This window comes from Aulonocara stuartgranti, assembly GCF_965226115.1.
Source record: "Aulonocara stuartgranti genome assembly, chromosome: 2".
NCBI classification, from domain to species: Eukaryota; Metazoa; Chordata; class Actinopteri; order Cichliformes; family Cichlidae; genus Aulonocara; species Aulonocara stuartgranti.
In genome coordinates this window covers 28964300-28983918 of record NC_138940.1, presented here as the reverse complement: position 1 = coordinate 28983918, position 19619 = coordinate 28964300, and the positions used below count along the sequence as shown (strand labels likewise).

At 41.9% G+C, this 19619-nt stretch overlaps 1 protein-coding gene across 5 annotated transcripts; it reads left to right on the top strand.

Annotated features, from left to right (window-relative positions):
- Positions 1-762: 762 nt before the first annotated feature.
- Positions 763-18838, top strand: spon2a (spondin 2a, extracellular matrix protein). Of its 5 annotated transcripts, none has more exons than XM_082505735.1 (7): positions 763-906; positions 1552-1624; positions 10003-10231; positions 12181-12401; positions 16773-16964; positions 17299-17470; positions 17841-18838. In XM_082505735.1, exons 3-7 carry the CDS (start codon positions 10003-10005, stop codon positions 18026-18028), a joined length of 1002 nt encoding a protein of 333 aa, XP_082361861.1. In that variant the 5' UTR covers positions 763-906; positions 1552-1624; the 3' UTR covers positions 18029-18838. The 5 variants fall into 5 exon arrangements, with proteins under 5 accessions (XP_082361861.1, XP_082361862.1, XP_082361859.1 ...); XM_082505736.1 differs by lacking the exon at positions 763-906 and adding an exon at positions 1097-1112; XM_082505733.1 differs by lacking the exon at positions 763-906 and adding an exon at positions 1394-1447.
- Positions 18839-19619: the final 781 nt, after the last annotated feature.

Genomic DNA, 19619 nt, shown 5'->3' with positions numbered 1-19619 from the left:
TTCAAACGATAACAGTTTGACAGGAATAAGGTAGTATTTTTTTTGCACCAACAAGGTGGTTCCTAAAGAGCTAGTAGCTCTTCCCATGGTGTGCAGTATGCCCTGAACAAATTTGAGGAAACTGGACAAGTAGAGGACAAAAAATGCAGGTAAAACTACAGCAGATTAACACTACCTAGAAGTCTTGTCCATAAGAAATAGGAAAAATTGCAATATAGATCTGACATATGACATGAAAGATTCATTTGGCCCTTCAGCTGATCCATCTACTGTTCACAGAAGGAAAATAAGCAGGGAGAAAAGGCTGAGCTGTGCCGAATTACACAAGAACTGCACTAAAAATCAGTGCCAACAGGTCTTGTGGAGTAATGAATCCAGATTTAAAATTCTTGGTTCACTGTCAGAGGATGCCAAAAAAGAGGCGCACCAGTGAGTGTCAACAGCCATCTTGAAAACGTGGTGGAGGCACAGAGGTTTAGAGCTGCATTTCAGCCAATAGCATTGGAGAACGTTAAAATAAACACATAAAATTACGGTCATATTTGATCCACTATGCAATGCCATCTGGCAAGCATCAGACTGTTAACAGCTTCATTTTTTAGCAATGATCACAGATACTCTGCCGATGCAATTAAAACATACTTAGATGGAAAAACAGTGAAACACCGTCAGTCATGGACTGGCCTCCCCAGAGCCCGGGTCTCAACATTATTGAGCACTATGGGTTCATCTCGACAGAAAACAGAGCAAAAGGCAGTCAATATCCAAAAAAGAGAAGAGCTGGAGAGCTTCGAAGCAGCCTAAAAAATTTCAGACTGTATTGAAGAATTAAGTCACCAAATACTGACTTTGAGTGTTCAAACTGCACAAACTCTGTGTTTGTCTTACATACTGATGTATTTCCATGTAAGTTTACACATATTTTAATAACTGCATGCATTTTCCTGGCACCCACACTACCAACAAAGCAGCTACTATGCTAGTAGCGGCTAATGTAGCTCTGAGCATCTTGCCTCAATAATCAAAAGTGACTCAATTTCAGCTGTTTATGTGCTTTTTAGAATTGTTTTACTGTATAGCTATGTTGGGTCTTGGCTTTTTTTTCTTAAAAGGTTAGTTTTCAAGGTTTAATAGTAACCATATGTACCACTTTAGCTCAATAATGGTATTGAGGTATATGCTAGCAGCTATACCTGAATGTTGTTGTGTTTGGAAGATAGATGTATAAAGAAAAAGAGATTTTAGTCTATTTTCTAAAATTTCTTGGTTAAATTATGGTTCAAATAAAATTAACCAAATTTAATTGCAGTTCATACAAACTACAAAATTATTATCAGTCATCAGAGGTAGTATCAGCCCTACTTACTGTTTTTGTTTAAGAGAGTGACAAGCATATACTGTGTTATGTAACCATGTGTGCAGATGAAGCAGGCCCAGGGTGCCAACGGTATTATTTACCAGACCTGATTCACACACACTTCAAACACACCATTGCGACATCTGTCAGTTTCCATGCTGTGCCAACACATTTTTTTTTATTTGTTTGTTTAGTTCAGAGGAGGAGGGAGTCCTTCAGGTCAGGCCAGTAAAATGTGAGAACTGGTTCCTGCCCTGCTTCTGCAAGGTCAGTAATTTCATTTAACTACTCTTTAAAACGAGTCGTCTGCAGGTTTGAGTGGAAAAGAAAACAACACAGAGGTCTTAGATACAGAGTTGAAAACGTTAAGAAATAAAACTGTTTGGAGTCTTTCTGGTTATACAGGGGAGCGGTTTGACGGACCCACATGTGTCTCATATTGGTTGCGTGCTTGCCCTTATGATAAATTAGTCTGGCAGATTGATGTCCCCCCATGTGGAGGGATCCTATCTTCAAAGCTGTTTGGCATCTTTGGAGTAATTTCATTCTTTTCTAGTAACCGAATCAGTAAGATACCAGTTTTGCTTTCAATTTAAAATGAATGAATCCGGTACTCTGATACTCTGAGATAGTTAATTTATCTTCGACTTCAACTTTGTTAAAAAAAAACATCACTTTGGTAATACAGGGGACTTTATCACAGATAACATAACTTAAATATTTGAGATAATGTGCAAAACGTAAGTAAAAACAACAAAACAATGTGAAGCATACAGAATTGAGAAAATACAGCTGTATTAAATTCTAAATGAGAAAAAGAAATGTCTTCAGCATGTCCTGGTTCTGCACCAGAGCCTCCTCCTGATGGGACGTGCCGGGAACACCTCACCCAGGAGGCGCCAGAGCAGCGGCTCTACTCTGAGCCCCTCCCGGATGGCCGAACTTCTCACCCTATCTGTAAGGGAGAGGCCAGCCAACCTTCGGAGGAAGTCCATTTCACCCGCTTCTATCCGGGATCTTGTTCTTATTACTAAACAATTAAATAAACTTACTAAACAATTTAATGAATGCTACACATGTGATATATCTATGTAAATAAAAAAAATATACTGAAAATAATGGCAAGTATAGTAAAATGGGTTTCAAAAGCACAAATAACGATTTACAAATTCAAAGACAAGACGTAAAAAACAAGATGCTCTGCTTCAGTTCATCATTTACGGTACTCTGAGGTAATTATGGGTCACTCCATCTCAAATCAGCACAAATCATGCAGATCTACGATTTGTATTAAAAAATCGAGGTCCAAAGGTTGGACATACATAATGGCTGTTGTGAAAATTTTGGTTCTTTGGAGTACTTTTCAAAATATGTGTAATTTTTAAAGATGTCGACCCACTTTCTGAGAATGTATTCACACTTTGAAATCTGAGGTGGTGTTTGATCACAAATTTTCACTGGTCTTTCTTACCATTGCAGCGAATCAGGGTCTGTTTGGGGACAGATGAAATGAGCTGTATGTGTCTTTATAAATGAGTAATACATTTTAACAAAGGCCCTGAATCCCCCTGTTGAGAACCTAACATCTTCTGTCAAGCAAGACTGGGAAATACATTTCTTGCAAAGCTAGTGCAGTCGCTCTGCTCGGTTCACGAACTCTTATAGACTGTTGTTAAAAGATGAGCTGATGTAACACAGGGGTAAACATGACCCTGTCACATCCTCTTCAAATAGTGTTTTTTGGGTCAAAGAAATAAACAAATTTCTCAGTTTTCACATTTCAATTATTTACAGTATTTTAGATGATTTAAAAATTATTGGATTCTGTTTTTATTTTCATTTTGCAAAACATCGAAACCTATACCAAAATGTTCTGTTCTGTCGTGCCAACTCCTCTTTCATCGGTAACATCTCCACACCCATGTGTTTTAGGGAACGAGTATATATTTGTGACTTGTTTTTAAATATTTATCTCTTGCAGGGATAAATGAGTTTAAGCTGCGTGGCAGAGGGAGGGTAAAGATGTGCTGAGGAGTTGAGAGATGGATGAACACATTGTTGGTTTTGGTCTCATGCACCGTGTATCGGTGTAATCCATCTGTTCTCCCTGCTGTTCTTTCCTGTTATAGGGGTGCAGACTGTTCATGGCAGTGAGGCTGACATAGTGGATCTAGTATGTCCCACGCACAACGCTCTGTGATTAGCTCACGGTTTTCCTTTCATTGCCCTACTCGCTTGGCTCGTGTAGCACTGACGTGAGCACGTGATCGACAGGAAGAAAACCTCCAGCTATCTTGCCGATTTGCGTCAGTCAGGCAAATCCGCTGCTGTATCCGGTGTCCTAAAGCGAGACTTTTTGAGTGTGTGTATGCGCTGGAGAGCGCAGCTTAACCGTGAGCTCTGCATGTGTTATGGTAATGTAAGCATTCATCAATTCCCACATAGGTTTGCAGGCACACGTGTGTCAGTGTCCACCGGCATACCTCCCAATGTGGGGTCAAAACTGAGGTCGTTTTGTGGGTGCAGTGTGTTTGATTGCATGCACGTATGCACACCTGTGCAGCTGATAGAGTGTCACTGACATTTCACATTAACGCGGTAAGTCAGTCTGGATGCTAAGCTCACTGTCATTAATCAGCAGGCAGCAGCAAGGGAGTCATGCTTATTTCCCGTAACCTACTTTCAACAGCATCAGCATGAACAGACAGATAGATAGATAGATAGATAGATAGATAGATAGATAGATAGATAGATAGATAGATAGATAGATAGATAGATAGATAGATAGATAGATAGATAGATAGATAGATAGATAGATAGATAGATAGATAGATAGATAGATAGATAGATAGAGCTGGTGAGGAAGTAGTAGTGGAAACAGATGTGTTTGATGGTGTTTGCGTGATTGTTTATAACTGCAGGACACAAAGTCCAAATTGTTACCCGATCCACATCTAACCCCACTCTTCCTCTGCCCTCGCCTCTTCATCCCTTCTTATTCCAGGAAGGTTTAGGGCTATATAGTGACATGGCTGCCTGTTTTCTTCTTGCTCTGGCTGATGTTTGCCAGGTCAAGCTGATAGCACATGTCTTGAGAGTGGCAAGGCTCGGTCCACACTGAGCCCAAGCAGGGTGTGTGTTTTGATGACACGCAGGCTGCTTTGTTGCACCGCGTACAAACAGTCTTATTTAGTTTCAGCCTCTGACACGTTGATAAGTTTGTGGCGGCCGGCAACAGAAACCTCCCTGGTCGTCCATGTGTCTACCAGCTGTGGGACCTGGTGGCCACACGTCTCTTTCACTCTCTCATATACACACACATACTTAGACACTCTGACCTGAGGAAATGGGGTTCCTCAACTGAGATCACAGATGGATAGGCCACAGGACAGGAGAACTATTTGAAAGGGGTGGGAAAAAAAGTAGACAGGAACCACTTTAAACTCTTTGGTTATCTGCGGTGTCCAATCAGTGCATTCACTGCAGAAATAAAAGCCCATGTTTCTGTCCAGACTGAGCTCATCTGTTATCCAGGTTGCATGTCTGTGCATGAAGCCCCGCTTCTTTCTCTTTCTAATTTACTGCCATTATTCAGCAACTCTACACCTCTCAAGTCTGACAGCTTGAGCTGAAAAACGGGGGCAAGATAATACATAGAGCTGAACGGGGTATGACGAGAGAGAGAGAGGCCAAGGTGGTGTTGATTACCTTGTCAGCAATGTGCCTGTTGAATTTACACAGCCACTGAAAGAATAGAGAGAGAGGCTAAGAGGGAGAAAAGAGGGGAGAGGAGTGAGGCTGTTAACTGCCTTTCCATACAAGGAGAAGTAGGGGGAGGAAAAGGGAAAAAAAACGAGGAGGGGGAGGAGAAAGCAGGAGAAAGGAAGAGAGAAAGGGTAACATGAGGAGATACGGAGAAGGGAGGAGGAGAGAAATTTGGAAAGAGATAAAGACGGGCAACCGAGGGATAAAGGTTGATAAGGCTGCACCAGAAAACCGGTTACAATAGGGAGCAAGTGGAGCTGTACCCTCTCTGTGAGTCTGCTGCAGCTTCTCTCTGTCACTGATAATCCAGCACAGGTAGGGAACACACACTTCATTCATTCACTGCACAGAAAGCCTGGGTGAGTTTAACCCAAATACCCACTTTAATGGAAAATCTTGCTTAAGTAAATGTATAATTTTAACCTTGTCAGTATTGCCTCTGAAATATAATGTAATATAATCATATGACACATCAAATTTCAATTGAAAGTATCTAATTCTGCAAATTCAGCGTTATGTTATACTGCATGCATTTAAAAAGCCCAGACTGAAGGTTGGTTGTACACAAAACTAATTTGTGATCTTGCTACTAGCTAGTAAAGTATCTAATAATTACACTATTCTCTCTGAAATGTAGCAGATTTGTGTTAAGTGGCAGTGATTGAAATATTCAAGTAAATAAAGAGATGAATCAATTTCCCATCACTGAACTCTTCCCTTGCAGGAATGATTCGACTAGATTTTTCTGTTTCACAGCTGATTTTTAGTTCTTCTTTTTTCATATTATAAATCCATATCGTCAGGAAAGCCAAACTCAGGCAGTGCCTCCTCACTTTTCTTTTGTACCAGGTATCATAATTTCCCTTCCAGCTACACGAGAAGCAGTTAAAGTTTCAGACCTGCCGTCGATGTGATGCACATCTCACTGCGTTTTCTCTTTGTATGCACGAATGAATGAAATGGTTGCGTAGAAGTAGGCTAATTTAAGACAGACTGATGTGTCTCCCTTCTCGACACAAACTCCTAAACCGGCCGTTGCCCCGTAAAAGATTTTCATGAAAAATCTTGGCCACAAAAGCAAATTATCCCCTTTCCATTTTCTTGTTAAAAACAAACGTACCTCTGGCTGCGTGAACAAATCTGTGCTTTTGTGTTCATAACCGAATGCCTTTGTGTATGAGCTGAGGTGAATGTGTGTATTATCTCTGCTTGAAGCCACTTTAATTGCACAGTAAATGTGCCCGGAGGGCGGCAGCCGCTTAAGTTTGGCTCTGCGCCACATCCCCTTGTTTTATTGTGTCTCGTGCCTGACAGAAACACCGCTGTGTTTGTCTGTCTGTGCCGACTGGTGAGTGCACATCTAAATTGTGTGCGTGCATGTAACTGCGTGTTTGACAGTTTTTGTGTCTTTTATGTGTATTTTTAAAAAAAAAGAAGCTATTATCTCTGCGTGTGTTGCAGCAGCACGCATCAGCTGGTAGTGTGTCTGCGTGCTAACCGATAAAGCTCACCGTGTCCATGTGGGAATTCAAGAAATGTCTCTTTAGTGTGTTACGGGGTCAATGGGATGAATTCAAAAGGAGCGTAAGAGGGTCAAATAAACCAGTCTCACTGTAGAGCAGGTCAGAGTTGATCAGAAACAAATAATTTCAGAATAAAAGATCATATATGTCCAGAGTGTTTAAGTAAGTGTTTGCATCACCCTGTCACAGCGTTGACCTCCTTTTCTCTAATAAACATAGTGGAGAGAGCAGACAGGACAGTCACAGTTACCAAGTTCACATGGTGATGTTAAAGCCACACACAAGCTTCAGTCACAAAGATAAGATAAGAAGCTGAAGTTACTCTCTGGAAGGAGACCCATACTTCTCATCCTGAAGCTTCATCTGACTCCAGCCAAGCTGCAGCAGTCAGTGAGGTGATCTGATGACTGAGCTGCACGATCAATTGGGACCTCTGTGTGTCACCATATGTGGGGTATTTTTTTACAGCTGGCAGTTAAACAGTGCAGTGGAGACATTTAATGGAGACGGGGAATGGATAAAACACGCTGCGAGGACGCGGTCAGAAAAGTGTCAGAGTTGGAGTTTTGCAGCTATATTGGAGGAGTAATACTATCTGACCCCTGAAAATAGACTTCACTGACAATGTGGACATGAGTGTTGTGTGTGTGTGTGTGTGTGTGTGTGGGGGGGGGGGGGGGGGGGGGGGTGTTACATACACACGTGTGTGTTTTTGACTTGCCCAAATTTAACTGTCTGCATTCTGCAGCTGCTTGGAGTTTTAGTTATACTGTAGTAACTCACACAAATGCCACTCTCCCTTTCTGTATCACACAAGCGGAAAAAAAGATCTGCCTCGAAGTTACAGACTGGAGACGGAGCTAAAGGATCTGCAAATAAAACACAATAAGTGAGGTGATGTCATTTTGTGTATTTTCCCTTGAAATGCTCGACTCAGCGAAGCATGTCGATGACTTTGGGCCCATCTAATCTAGGTGCCAGTTTGGATTAGGACGGTATTTGGGAATAATTGTAAGATCACATTTTGAAAGTGGAATCAAAAAGCCAGATCTGGAACAAATTTAGATGTAAATTGGTACGTGCACACTATGACACACAGCACTGCAGGGTTGTTCTTTCATTTAGGAGAAATAATGCTAGCTAATAATTGCTTTTGAATCCTCTTGGGTCCCGAGGCTGTGAATTTCCTTCTGAATCCAACTACTGATTTTCTGCCGCTCTTCTTGCTCGTCTTCTTTAACTCTTCTGACAGTGGGACTCTTTCTTTGCCATTACGAGTTCAACAGTAAGGCTATGCCAGTTGCTCAAAGTTCTGTCATTACAGCTACCCTTGAAAGCTGGCAGCAAACACAAATGCTGTCCTCTTCACTGTGAGAATCCGCTTCCTAATCCTCCGCTTCCTGCCCTTGTGTGTTTCCCACCTTTGCAATTGCTCAAGTTTTTAATGCACTGCCCCTGTGTGTCTTTCCTTTTTGTGTACTGGCTACTTTATTACTTGCTAGTACCTGGTTGGACTCTGTTTTGCCCCCAGAAGTACCTTAATTCTTCATGGCACAAATACAACAAGGTGCTGGTAACGTTCCTCAGAGATTTTGATCCATGTTGACACAACAGCATCACAGAGTTGCTGCAGATTTGTTGGCTGTACATCTCCTGTTGCACCACATCCCACAGTTTCTCTATTGAATTGAGAACTGGTGACTGTGGAGGCCATTTGAATACAGTGAACTCATTGTCATGTTCAAGAAACCATCTGGAGATGATTTGAGCTTTGTGACATGGCTGGAAGCATCCAGATGGACATGATCAACAGCAATGCTCAGTTGGTATGAAGGAGCCCAAACTGTTGATACAGAGCAGGATGGTTCCATGCTTTCATGTTATTTACACCAGATTCTGACTCTACCTTTTGAAAGCTGCAGCAGAAATTGGGACATTTTTCCAGTTTGCTGTTGTTCAGTATTGGTGAGCTCTATGAATTTTATCCTCGACTTCCTGTTCTTAGTTGACAAAATCGGCACCCAATTTGGTTTTCTGCTGCTGTAGCCTTTCAGCTTCAAGGTTCAGAGTTGCTCTTCTGCATACCTTGGTTGTAACAAGTAGTTATTAAAGTCAATTTTAATTTTGCCTTTCTATTTTATGTCTGCACAGAAATGCACAGAATTCTTGCCCTGTGATTCGCCGATTCTGTACTTCTGCTAATGAACAGCTGTCCCAGCAGTTTATCTGGTTTTTATAGTTGGTTTGATTGCAAAGTTGCAAGTTGAGCTGAGATTTTTTGTAATAATCTTAAAAAACAAAGTAAAAACAACACTACTTGTTTACCCTCAGTATGCAACATAGAAGTAGTTGTGGTGGAGAGAGTTTATAATTCACAGCCATCCATTTTCTTCTGCTCGTCCAATGACAGTAAATACCAGGCCAACACTCCAACAAAGTGAATAATGTTATTGTTGCTATAAAACAGAAAATTGAGAGGACGGATGTAGTGACTACTTTGTTGGCTACTTTGTTAGAGATAACAGATTATCTCTCCACAACGGTAGACTCATTAAAAAAACAGAAAAACAAAACACCACAAATTTAAAAATAAATTCAACTAAAAGCATTTTCACCAGAATTTCTGTGGATTTCCCAATAATATTGTTCTCATGAATGTAAAAATCACAAAGAGTTCAAAACAAATGGGGGTTTCTAGACTGTGACCTATGGAGCTGAAATGCATTTTGAGCAATTGTCATGCCCCCGTCGCCCCTCTGCCTCTTAATAGAGTGTGAGTCTGAGTCAGCAGCTGGTGGTCAGTGGATGGTCAGCCGGTGAGATCAGTAGAGCAGACAGAAATTTGTATCCATCCTCAGAGATGTTGTTTTATTTAAAGGCGGCGTCTACAGCATTTCTGCTGTAGACGCCGCCTTTAAACGCCTTTACAACGTGATGTTTTCCCTGTAGCCAGAAATTGGCTTTTTGTCAGAAGTCTCTTGGCCCGACCAAAGAAATGGGAGAGTTTCTTTAATAGGAAGCCTAAGGGTCAGGGAGTTCATCGGGCTTTGGTCTTTGATAAAAAGGCTGTGTTTTGATATCAGGGCTGGGATATGGAATTTCCCCACTCATACTGATTTTCCGGGATTGTCTGGGTTTGGTTTCCTAAATGTTCGTCTTGCGATCTTTTCATTTACTTGCCCACGTACAAAGATTATATGTCACAGAGTTTATGGTAGACTTGTTCAGCAGCTTTTTGTTCATGCCATTTGCCACAGTGATTTATTTATTTCTTTTTACAATGATTGTGCACAGAGCAAGGAGAAAGACTTTAATGTTTTTTTGTTTTTTTGTTTTTCATTTCTCCATTTCTTGCAGATGATGTCATCAGAGCACCTGACCTGTGGCTGGCTGCAGCAGCTCCTTCTCGTACTTGTGAAGCTTGGCTTCACATTTGCTGGGCCTTTGCGACCGCTCATTGGGACAGAATGCACAGCCAAGAGTCCTGCTTCCTACATCCTGGTCTTTACTGGTCACTGGAGCCCTCAGGCTTTCCCAAAGCAGTATCCACTGTTCCGACCCCCTGCACAGTGGTCCAAACTCATAGGTGAGAAAGACCCATGGGGGTGGAAACACAGGTTACTGGAAAATCATCCATGTTAAATGGAAATTTTTACTGTGACACCTGATAATCCATTGCATGTGCACTATTACTTCAGATTCGCAACAGCAGCAAAGAGTCACAGTATTTTTTTTTCATTTATTTTCAGCAGTTAAGAGTTTACCGATGTAAAGCTTTTGTGTAACAGGTGAGCCAATCAAAATGCACAAATCACATTCACAGTGAGACTTAAGGACATTTTGGACGAGCAGTCACACTGAAGCAACTTCTGCTTCACCCAAGGGCAGTTTATTTATTTTTTGTTCCTCATCAAGGAGCTTCATGCACAACTGCATACAAAAAGAGGTTAGAGATGTTAATGAGCAAAACAGCAAAAAGTTGAGAGCAACAAGAAAAACAACCTAAACGCTCCCAGATGGTAGCGTTTCTCTTTGTTTCTCTAACTTCTCTTCAGCTGTATCTTTAATATTTCTCTATTTCTTCAAGTCAGTCCTACTCTCCTTCCCACATTTCCGCTGGTTTACCACAGTGTTGGCGGTAAAGACTGGAGTGGTGAGTTTGGGGCTGCTGAAGGTGGGTGATGATAGTTGGGGTGTGGTGGGGTCAGACCACTCACCTCGGAGCCAGGAGGAGGAGAAGCAGAACCAGATACAACCTTATATTCTCCCTCTTTTAAAAAAAGCAAAAAACAAACATTGTGGATGGATGGATGGCAGATGTCTGCACATCTGTGTGTGCGGCGTCTTGGACTGCTGTGTGGTGGCTGCAGCTTTGTCTGGTTTCTAGGTCTCCCATTGGTGCTTGACTGCTTTGCCAGAGGATGATGTCCTACTTACTCCATATAGACAGAGGCATCAGAGATTCTGACACACCCATAATGGCTTTTAATGTTCTAGGGTGCTGGGCACCGGGGATTGGACTTTGTCACAAGAAAAGAAAAACAAAGACTTCAGTAGCCTCAGAGTCTGCAGCAGGGGGACACAAAGAAAACTGGGGATGAAATCTGTCACCGCACAAAAAAACAACCTGAAGAAGGTCTGACGGCCAACAGAATAAAGGAGGAATGGAGTTTGTCATAGCCAAAAACAAATACTCAAGAGAATTAGAGGGAAATGGGATTTAATGTCTTGATAGGGCTCAAACGTGATGGGTTATCAAGTTTCAATGATGCTTGTGGGAAGTTTGTTAGGATGGTAATGTAATTAAGCATGAAGTAATCGCAGTTTGGAAAGAAACAAGATAGTGTGTGAAGTGTGCTGGGCAGATCATGTGTGTGTGTGGTTCGGCGTTTTAACTTAAATGCGTTGGCGTGCGTGCGTCTGTACGCGGGTCTGAAAAGTGAGGTAAGGCAGAACCATCAGAGCATTTGTCAACGTGTTTCTGGCTAACCTTACTTTGCCCTTAAAACCACCGGCCCAGGCCAGTAGCTCTGTGGGATTCAACAACGTAGCTCCAGAAGCTGTGGTACAAACAGTTCAGCCTAAATCAGTGTCTCCATTCAAAGCGATTTCATAGATAGCCACAACAAAACATAGGAATGTGAGGCAAATGCTCACGGACCCGACGTATCAGAAAAAACAAGAGTAAAAGTTATGAATTTATTATTTTATCCACCATCTGGCTGCCAATCCGAGTTCCTGACCTACCTCCTGGCAGCAGTGTTGTGGTTTCTTCAGTGATAGATGGAGAAAAGACGTAACTGTAACCTTGCAATATTGCCAAAGACATGCATGTGGGCAATTCCTTTAGAATTAAATGCTTAAGTGCAGGAAGGAGGAGAGAGCCATAGAAATACATGCAGGCTCCACTGGTGGAAATGATCTCATCGTCTGGCTGAGGCTCTGTGGTGCTTCGCTGACATTGATATGCATTCCAGTGAATAAGCATCTTACTCCTGTCATCTCCTCTTTCTTCAATTTCTTTTCTCTCTTTAGCGGTCAGCCATAATTGTCATTTTCGGCTATGGGAGGAGGGCGCTCCAGCCAGCGCAGGGGTTCAGAGCTTCGCTGAACTCGGAGTGACGGTGGAGCTGATGAAGACAGCCAAGGAGGCCAGGAAGAAGCGCGTGGTCGGCGCCATGTACCGAACGGCTGGCATCCCCAACGGCATCGGGCACAGCTCCACAGAGATGCTTATTCATCCCCGGAGTTCACTGGTAGGCACAAATTTACCTTCATAAATACTCAGACGCAGTAAGTCACACAAACCATCTGCTGGGCTAAACCTATTCCGTCATCTGGTGACCAGCCTCCCCATAACATCCACGTTCATCTGCTCTGATTAAACACTTCACCACTTCTTTCCACTATCCAATCAGCCTATGTTTAGCTGAAGTGCTTCAGCTCTGCAGCCACAAACGCCCACATCCATCCTGCAAGGTCTGTGCTCTGTCTGCTGCGGACCCATGATGACGCGCAGCACAGGGAGCTGTTTCTGGAAACACATTTGCCTGTTTTCTTAGCGTTAGATAAGAAGTTTGATAAATTGGTACAGCAAACGTTACAATATAGCGAGTGGAATCTGGAATCTGTCTTCATGTGATGATGAAATTAAATATATAACAACTAGATGACACCCACTATATAAAGAGCAGCACACTGTTTTTACACTTCGCCCATGGTCCAATAAAGACAAGAAAATGTCAGCTGCTTTTGTAGATAACTTTTGCTAACAGTTTACCTGCTTTAAGCCTTCAACTGGCTCCATATTTTGGAAGCAGACAAGAATAATAACATATGCTCCCATGCCTCTTCTACACCAACATTTAATGGTTGCTTTGATCATTTTACCCGTGTGCTCAACCTTAAAGTGATCCCAGGTGATCAGAACATCTTCATGTGACTTCAGCTACCCGAGTGAACCAAATTAAGTAAATGTTTACCAAGATTTTTTTTTTGCAAACTTTTCTTTTCTTCTGTGTCAGATTTCCTGTACTGCAGCTTAGCAGGGAAAATCCTTTTCTAAGGAAACACAATGTGAAACTGTTGCACTAAAGAACCAGCTGTGGAGGATAACCGCTGTGGTCCCACATGAGCCATATTTAAGGTTGTGGCTTTACTCATTGCTGGATAGCGCTGCGTATCTTGAATGGTGACCGAGTGCGGGAGCAAAAGTCACGGTTGGACTCTTTGTTGAGGCTCGGGTTAAATTTAGGAGCCGGGCCTTAAACAAAGGCAAAGGATTTGAGGCATGGCCATGTGGAAAAGTTACAACTCGAAATAAAATAACCCCTTTATGAGTCAGGCATACGCAGCTGATGAACAAGAAGGAAAAAGGTGTATAGAGGAGAGGGTGGACATTTTACTGGAGCTTGTAGGAATAGGTGTGTGTCTGCCTGAAAGTCTGGTGACCTACATTTGTTTATTGCCTGTCGCACTGCTTGAACCCGAGGACCTTAAAAAAATCATAAACAACCTGGTCGGAGGGCATCGTTGGTAAGTACGAGTCATGGACAGCAGCTTAGCAGCTTGTCATCTAGGTATATGATGCCTGTGGCTGCTTTCAAATGGTCTGTTTTTAGACCTGTGGGCAGAACAGCAAAGGAAAGCGTGACATCGGCGGTTTTGTGCTGAGCACACGTGAATGATGTGAAGCTGTCGTCTGCTCAGTCTGCTATTGTGCTTCTCTGTCTGTTTCTCCCGCACGCTCATTTATAAATACCATCCTTTCTCTTCCAAACAACCAAAACACTCATGCTCAGTGACCTAAAAAGCAAAAAAATCCCAAACACATATGATTTCCATCTCCACTGCTCATGACTCTTCTGCTCTTGGTGTGTAATTTAAAACAGACAGATTACAACGAATAAGCCCCGTTGGGAAATTCAGGGCTTTTTGAGAGCAAGAATTCAGGTGACAGAGTCGCATGTTTTCAGGGATGACTATGCTGTTTGTTTTGATGGGTTGGGGAAAAAAGTGAGAGGGGTCATGGGAGATTTGAAACCGTCTATGCTTTGGAGACACTTCCTGGCCCGTGCGTTGCAAAACATCCGCGGACTGATCAAGCTGCTGACGAGGAATACCCCTGAGAAGACATCCTTGCTGAGTGGCCCGATGGATATAGCGGAATGATTTCTTGGAAAAGCCGCTGTTTCAGAGGAGGCTGAAAAAAGAGGACGATGAAGGAGCGGTGTTTGCAGAATAAAGGGAGGAAGAAAGGAAAGAGTGAATGAGTAGATTCATAAAAGCAAGAGTGCGACCTCTGATTTGTTTTTTTCTGTTCTCTGGCATGAATTACAGCCAAGAAACAGACCTCATGTGTCATTCTGACTCTAGCTACTCTCCTGTCTGAGTCTCTTTTGACTAGTTTGATTTCTGTTCCAGCTCTTTCCCCCCCATCCTCCAGGCCACCCTTTCCTATCCATCAAAAGCCAGCCAAGCCCAGCAATCCCTCCCTGAGACTGAGCAGCTTAGCCAAGGTCCTCAAATATCGGCCCTTGAGTGAGAAGGCGTTTTCAGATGTGCTTTTTTCTGGTCATCTGTGAACTCGGTGTGTGCTGACCTCCAGGCCACTTCCTGTATGAGGTCACTGGCACTCAGGAAACATCCATCACAGAGAACACACAATCTAAACCTGTACAGGAAACTGAGTGAGCTCATGAACTCACATGCATTTATAAGTTTTAGAGCTATAAATCCTGAGATCAGCTGTGTTTTTGAGCGTGATGTCATTCTTAATGCATTTATAGTTCTGCAGAATGATTCCTGTAATATAGTTCACGCAGTGAGCATTTGGACAGTCACATGTATCCACTTTAACACAGAGAGCCCAAGTTTAGGTTTTACAAGTTTAGGTGTTAGTGTGTGGTGAAGAAGGACCCAACATGCAGACACGGGGGGGCAGGAGCAAAAGGCAAGCCCTTTGTTAAGCTGATGATGTTTGTGAGGCAAAACACAAAAGAGAAACAAAGTCAAATAATAGTAAAAACTCCCTGGGGCTAGAAGACACTAAAAACCAGAGAACAGAAACTTGTATTGTGTAAAGTTAACAGTGACATTGACAGTAGAGGGAAGGCAGCACTATAAATACACAGACGGAAGATTGAAGCAGAGTCACAGGTGAACATAATCTAATTGATTACATTAAAGGACTTGGATACTAAAGAAACTGAACATAATCTGCCTCACAAACCCTAAAAGTGAAAATATGTACTCTCTTTGGCCCCTGAAAAGCTGCCTTAAGGTCCAGTAATGTTGCTTAGGCGATAACTTCGTGTAGATAATACCTATCAGGACAAAAATGGGCTTATACTGTAAGCTTATTTCTGAGAGTGTTACTGCGTGCATGCCTGTCTGTTGATCTGTCAAGCCAACTATCTCTGATCCCTCTGGAAGACCACGTTGTTTACTTATATTGACAAGCACTTTTTGTCAGTCTAAACTCTTTAGTACATATTCTAATGTTTAAATGTAACACACTTGGTAGCCAAATGTCCAACTGCTGTTGAACCCCCGAAAATCTGGGCCCTGTAATTTGGAAATATAAGTATATCACGTCTATTACATATTAAAGCTGGGATGTTTTTAGCATTACTTTAGAACAAAGTGGATGCTCTAAAGCACAGAGCCTGATGAACAAAAAGAGCTTGGCTGTCCACATAATTACGGTTTAGACTATACTAAAAGACAAGAAGCATTATAACAAAATATTGCTGTGCTGATGGGATCAGATTTATTGTTTTTTATGGATTGTTTGTCTTTTCTTCCCCAAACAGCCTTCAGTCAGCCTTTTCTCATCCAAAATTCCACAGTTAGACTTTTGATTGTAACCACAGAAATAATAACAGAAGATTGAGTGTAACATTTGTGCTATAGTGAGTTAGACTACTAATTAATGATTAATGTGACTGCATTTTCATCATCGCTGATGTTAAAAGGAAAATGCTCACCGTCATAGTCTGACATCTGAGAATAGTGACTGAACACAAAATGCTGCTGATGCTTTGCAGGGTGAAAATAAATCAAAATAATGAACAATTCATTCAAACGTATCTGGCCCCTTCCTGATTTCTTTCTTTTTTCTTTTTTTTTTGCATATTTGTTGCACTTACATGTTTTAGATCATCATGCACATTTCATTAGTCAAACCCAAACTGACCTCTGAATGACTGAAAAATGAACAGAAAGGTTTTGGAGTGGCCTAATCAAAGTCTGGAGTTAAATCTGATGGAGATGCTTTGGGATGACCATAAGCAGACCACTTACTAGGGTTGTATTAAAACAATTCTGCAAAGATGGTGAGCCCCAGTAATCTGAAAGACCTATTGCCAATTATTACAAATGCTTGATTGCAGTTCTTGCTGCCACTTTTTAGGTTTAGGTGGCATTTATTTTTTCCCACAGGGCCCTGTAAGTTAGCTTTTCCACCCTGACACCGACACAAAGACATCCATGCTGTCAACATTAAAGCACTTTATAGCTTTGCCACTCAGTTTAAATCTGCTTATGAACCGATGACTTGACCGATTAAGACTAGTTCTGGCCTATAAGCTTAAATATTCACTTAACAGTGTCTCTTGTATCAACAGCTGTCCCTGATGGTGAAGGTGATCCCCAGCCCTGACTGGTTTGTTGGTGTGGACAGCCTAAATCTTTGTGAGGGCAACCAGTGGAAACAGGAAGTGACGGTTGACCTCCACCCTTATGATGCCGGCACAGACAGTGGATTCACTTTCTCCTCTCCCAACTTCCCCACCAGCCCTCCAGAAAACATCACAAAGGTAGGAATGCTTCCAGTGTGGACTAGTACATCATGTGCTCATAACCTGACACTTCTCTACGTTCTAGGTACATTTTTGTATAGTCTTATTTTTATTTTTAGAACTTTGCAGGATGCTTAAGGGATATCATTCCTTCACTTAAGTTATTGCTTGGCAGGCCTCACGTCTGACATGAAGTTGTTTTTTCAGTTAAGAAGGCTCTCTTGCGTAACGGACCATCTATCTTTTCCCAGCATGTGTCTGAAAGTGGGCTATTGTCCATTCAAAGTTGTCTTGAGAATCTGCTGGCTCTCCTGATGAGATATGCCTCACCGCTCTTTGTTGACTTCTCCAGATCACCTCTCAGTTTCCAAACCACCCGGCCAACTCCTTCTACTATCCACGCTTGAAGGATCTTCCACCGATTGCCAGCATAAGGATCACGCGACAGAGCAGATCACGTGACCATCAAACCGCGATGTCCAACCACATTCTGCCCAACTCTATCAGTCCCCGCCGCTTCTCAGGTATGACCACTGGACACATTTAATGCTGAAAGGCCAAATATCGATGCGAATGATTGGATAGGAGAGCACAGGTAATCAAAGAGACACATAATGTGGTTTTATTGTGTTTTTCATTGCATTGAAGTCACATTATGGTTCATTTAGTCACATATAATGATGATTTAAGTAGGTTAGCAGTCTATGTCTCTACTGAATAAATAGAAATGTGATTTAATGAGTATTTGGTTGGTTAAATCATAGTATAAAATGGGAATGCACTCAGTCCCTTTAAATGCTACAGGAAACTCACAGCATAGTTGCGTCTTTGGTAAATCGCAGTACTTCTACACCTTTTTGGCTGTCTCTTATATTTTCCTCATCTCTTTCTCAGCAACGCCATTGGACTGTGAAGTGTCGCTCTGGTCGTCTTGGGGTTTGTGTCTGGGTCCCTGCTCCAGGGGCGGCGTCCGCCACCGCACACGTTACATCCTCTTACGACCAGCCAACGCTGGAACCCCCTGCCCTGAGCTGGAGGAACAGGCTGAATGTGTACCGCACAGCTGCATGCAACTCCAGTAGCTGCAGAGTGCATGAGCACGCATGCTGCCGGTATGCAACACACTGGGATTTTGTGTCATTACTGCCGGACTTTAAAAGGTTTCTGCATCTTGATCGGCGCGTTTATGAAGCGAGGGGTTCAATTGTCTTTGTTACAGCTCAGTTTTGTAAGTTTAAGATGTGGCGCGATAACAGCGAAGGCCGTCAGATTTAGGGCGAACGCTCCTCTGGAACTGAAGTTTATGAGTCTGATTGTAACTGCATGCTGAACGGGTATTAAAGCTTGAGACAGCGGTTTAAATGTTTTGAGTGCAAAGTGATATTTTTGGTTTTTGGAACTGTTGTAGATGCAGAAGAGAAAAACTGATTATGGTTTGTTCATTGTCAGCAACGTATGCATTCAAACTGTATGTCGATAGCTGCACACTGGCACAGAGTGCTCACAAATGTCCTTGCACATACTGCATACCTCTACAGGCATGCTGGCATTACTTCTCTTAGATAACCTATACATGCTTGCCGGATTTCAAAATAACCTCACACCACATTTTATAAATATGACCTTTCATAAGAGACACCCAGTGGCTGACTTGAAGCGTAATGCCAGTCTGAAGAAGCTGGCTTGCAATAAGACACGATGCAGGTTTTTATTGGAAGAAAGATTAAAATATTTGTATTATTTTCTCTTTTGATATTTCATTGTTGAGACTTTTGTACATACTCTAATGTATCGTATCTTGTATAACTCATGAATAAACATGGAGGTGTGTTTTTCAAATTAATTTCTGTGTTGTTCTTCAGTGTGGTTTTCCAGCTGTATGGTGTTTATGTGTGAAAATTATATATTTTAATAAATGTTTACTAAATGCATGGGGTCAGGACCAGGCATTTATCTGAATATCGTCAGATTTTCATTGGGGGACATTAGGGACAGCACAAATTGAGCAGTTTGGAGACAAAGAGAGGCAAAGGTGAGATCGTTTGGACACATGCAGAGGTGGGATATATGATACAAAATTATGTTCATATGGATGCAGTGAAGGAGTAACTTCTCTTTTACACCAGTGTAATAGAGAAGGATGCTGGGGGACAGGGTGAGATGGTCTCCTGTGGTGACCCCTAAAGGAAGCAGCCAAAAGAAGAAGATTGCTGCAAAGATACACAGCCATAAATATCCCAAAAATATAGCTCACAGTTATATTTGTTTATAGATAGAAAGGCACATTTATTAAATTTCTTTTAAACTGTTTTAAAGCCTCACTTGGAAGTCTCGTCATTGCCCTTTAATGATGGCTTTGTGGCGATGTAGCACCTCCTAGTGGTCACAATCAACAACAATAACCACAGTGATCCTCATGAAAAAATAATTTCAATCACAGAAATACATGTATTCATTAGATGACACGTTGTGCGCTTACTCCAAGCTTATTTTCCTGTTTACTGGCAGTATTTTTGTACAATTGAAGACTTAAATTTTAACAACAAATGTATATATGTTATTTTTTGTGATCTTTGTAACAAGCGAATATCCCTGTAAAATAAATCAATAGGTTGTTGAATCAAATTAAATACAAATAATGTAAATAATCGTTTTGATAAAAGTATTTTAACC

Bases quoted from the DNA above. Each gene is read 5' to 3' on its own strand.
- spon2a (XM_082505733.1), top strand. From the start codon at position 1,413: ATGTGTGCAGATGAAGCAGGCCCAGGGTGCCAACG. The intron at 16,965-17,298 runs GTAGGAATGCTT...TGACTTCTCCAG, and splicing joins CTCCAGAAAACATCACAAAG to ATCACCTCTCAGTTTCCAAA. The intron at 17,471-17,840 runs GTATGACCACTG...TCTCTTTCTCAG, and splicing joins CAGTCCCCGCCGCTTCTCAG to CAACGCCATTGGACTGTGAA.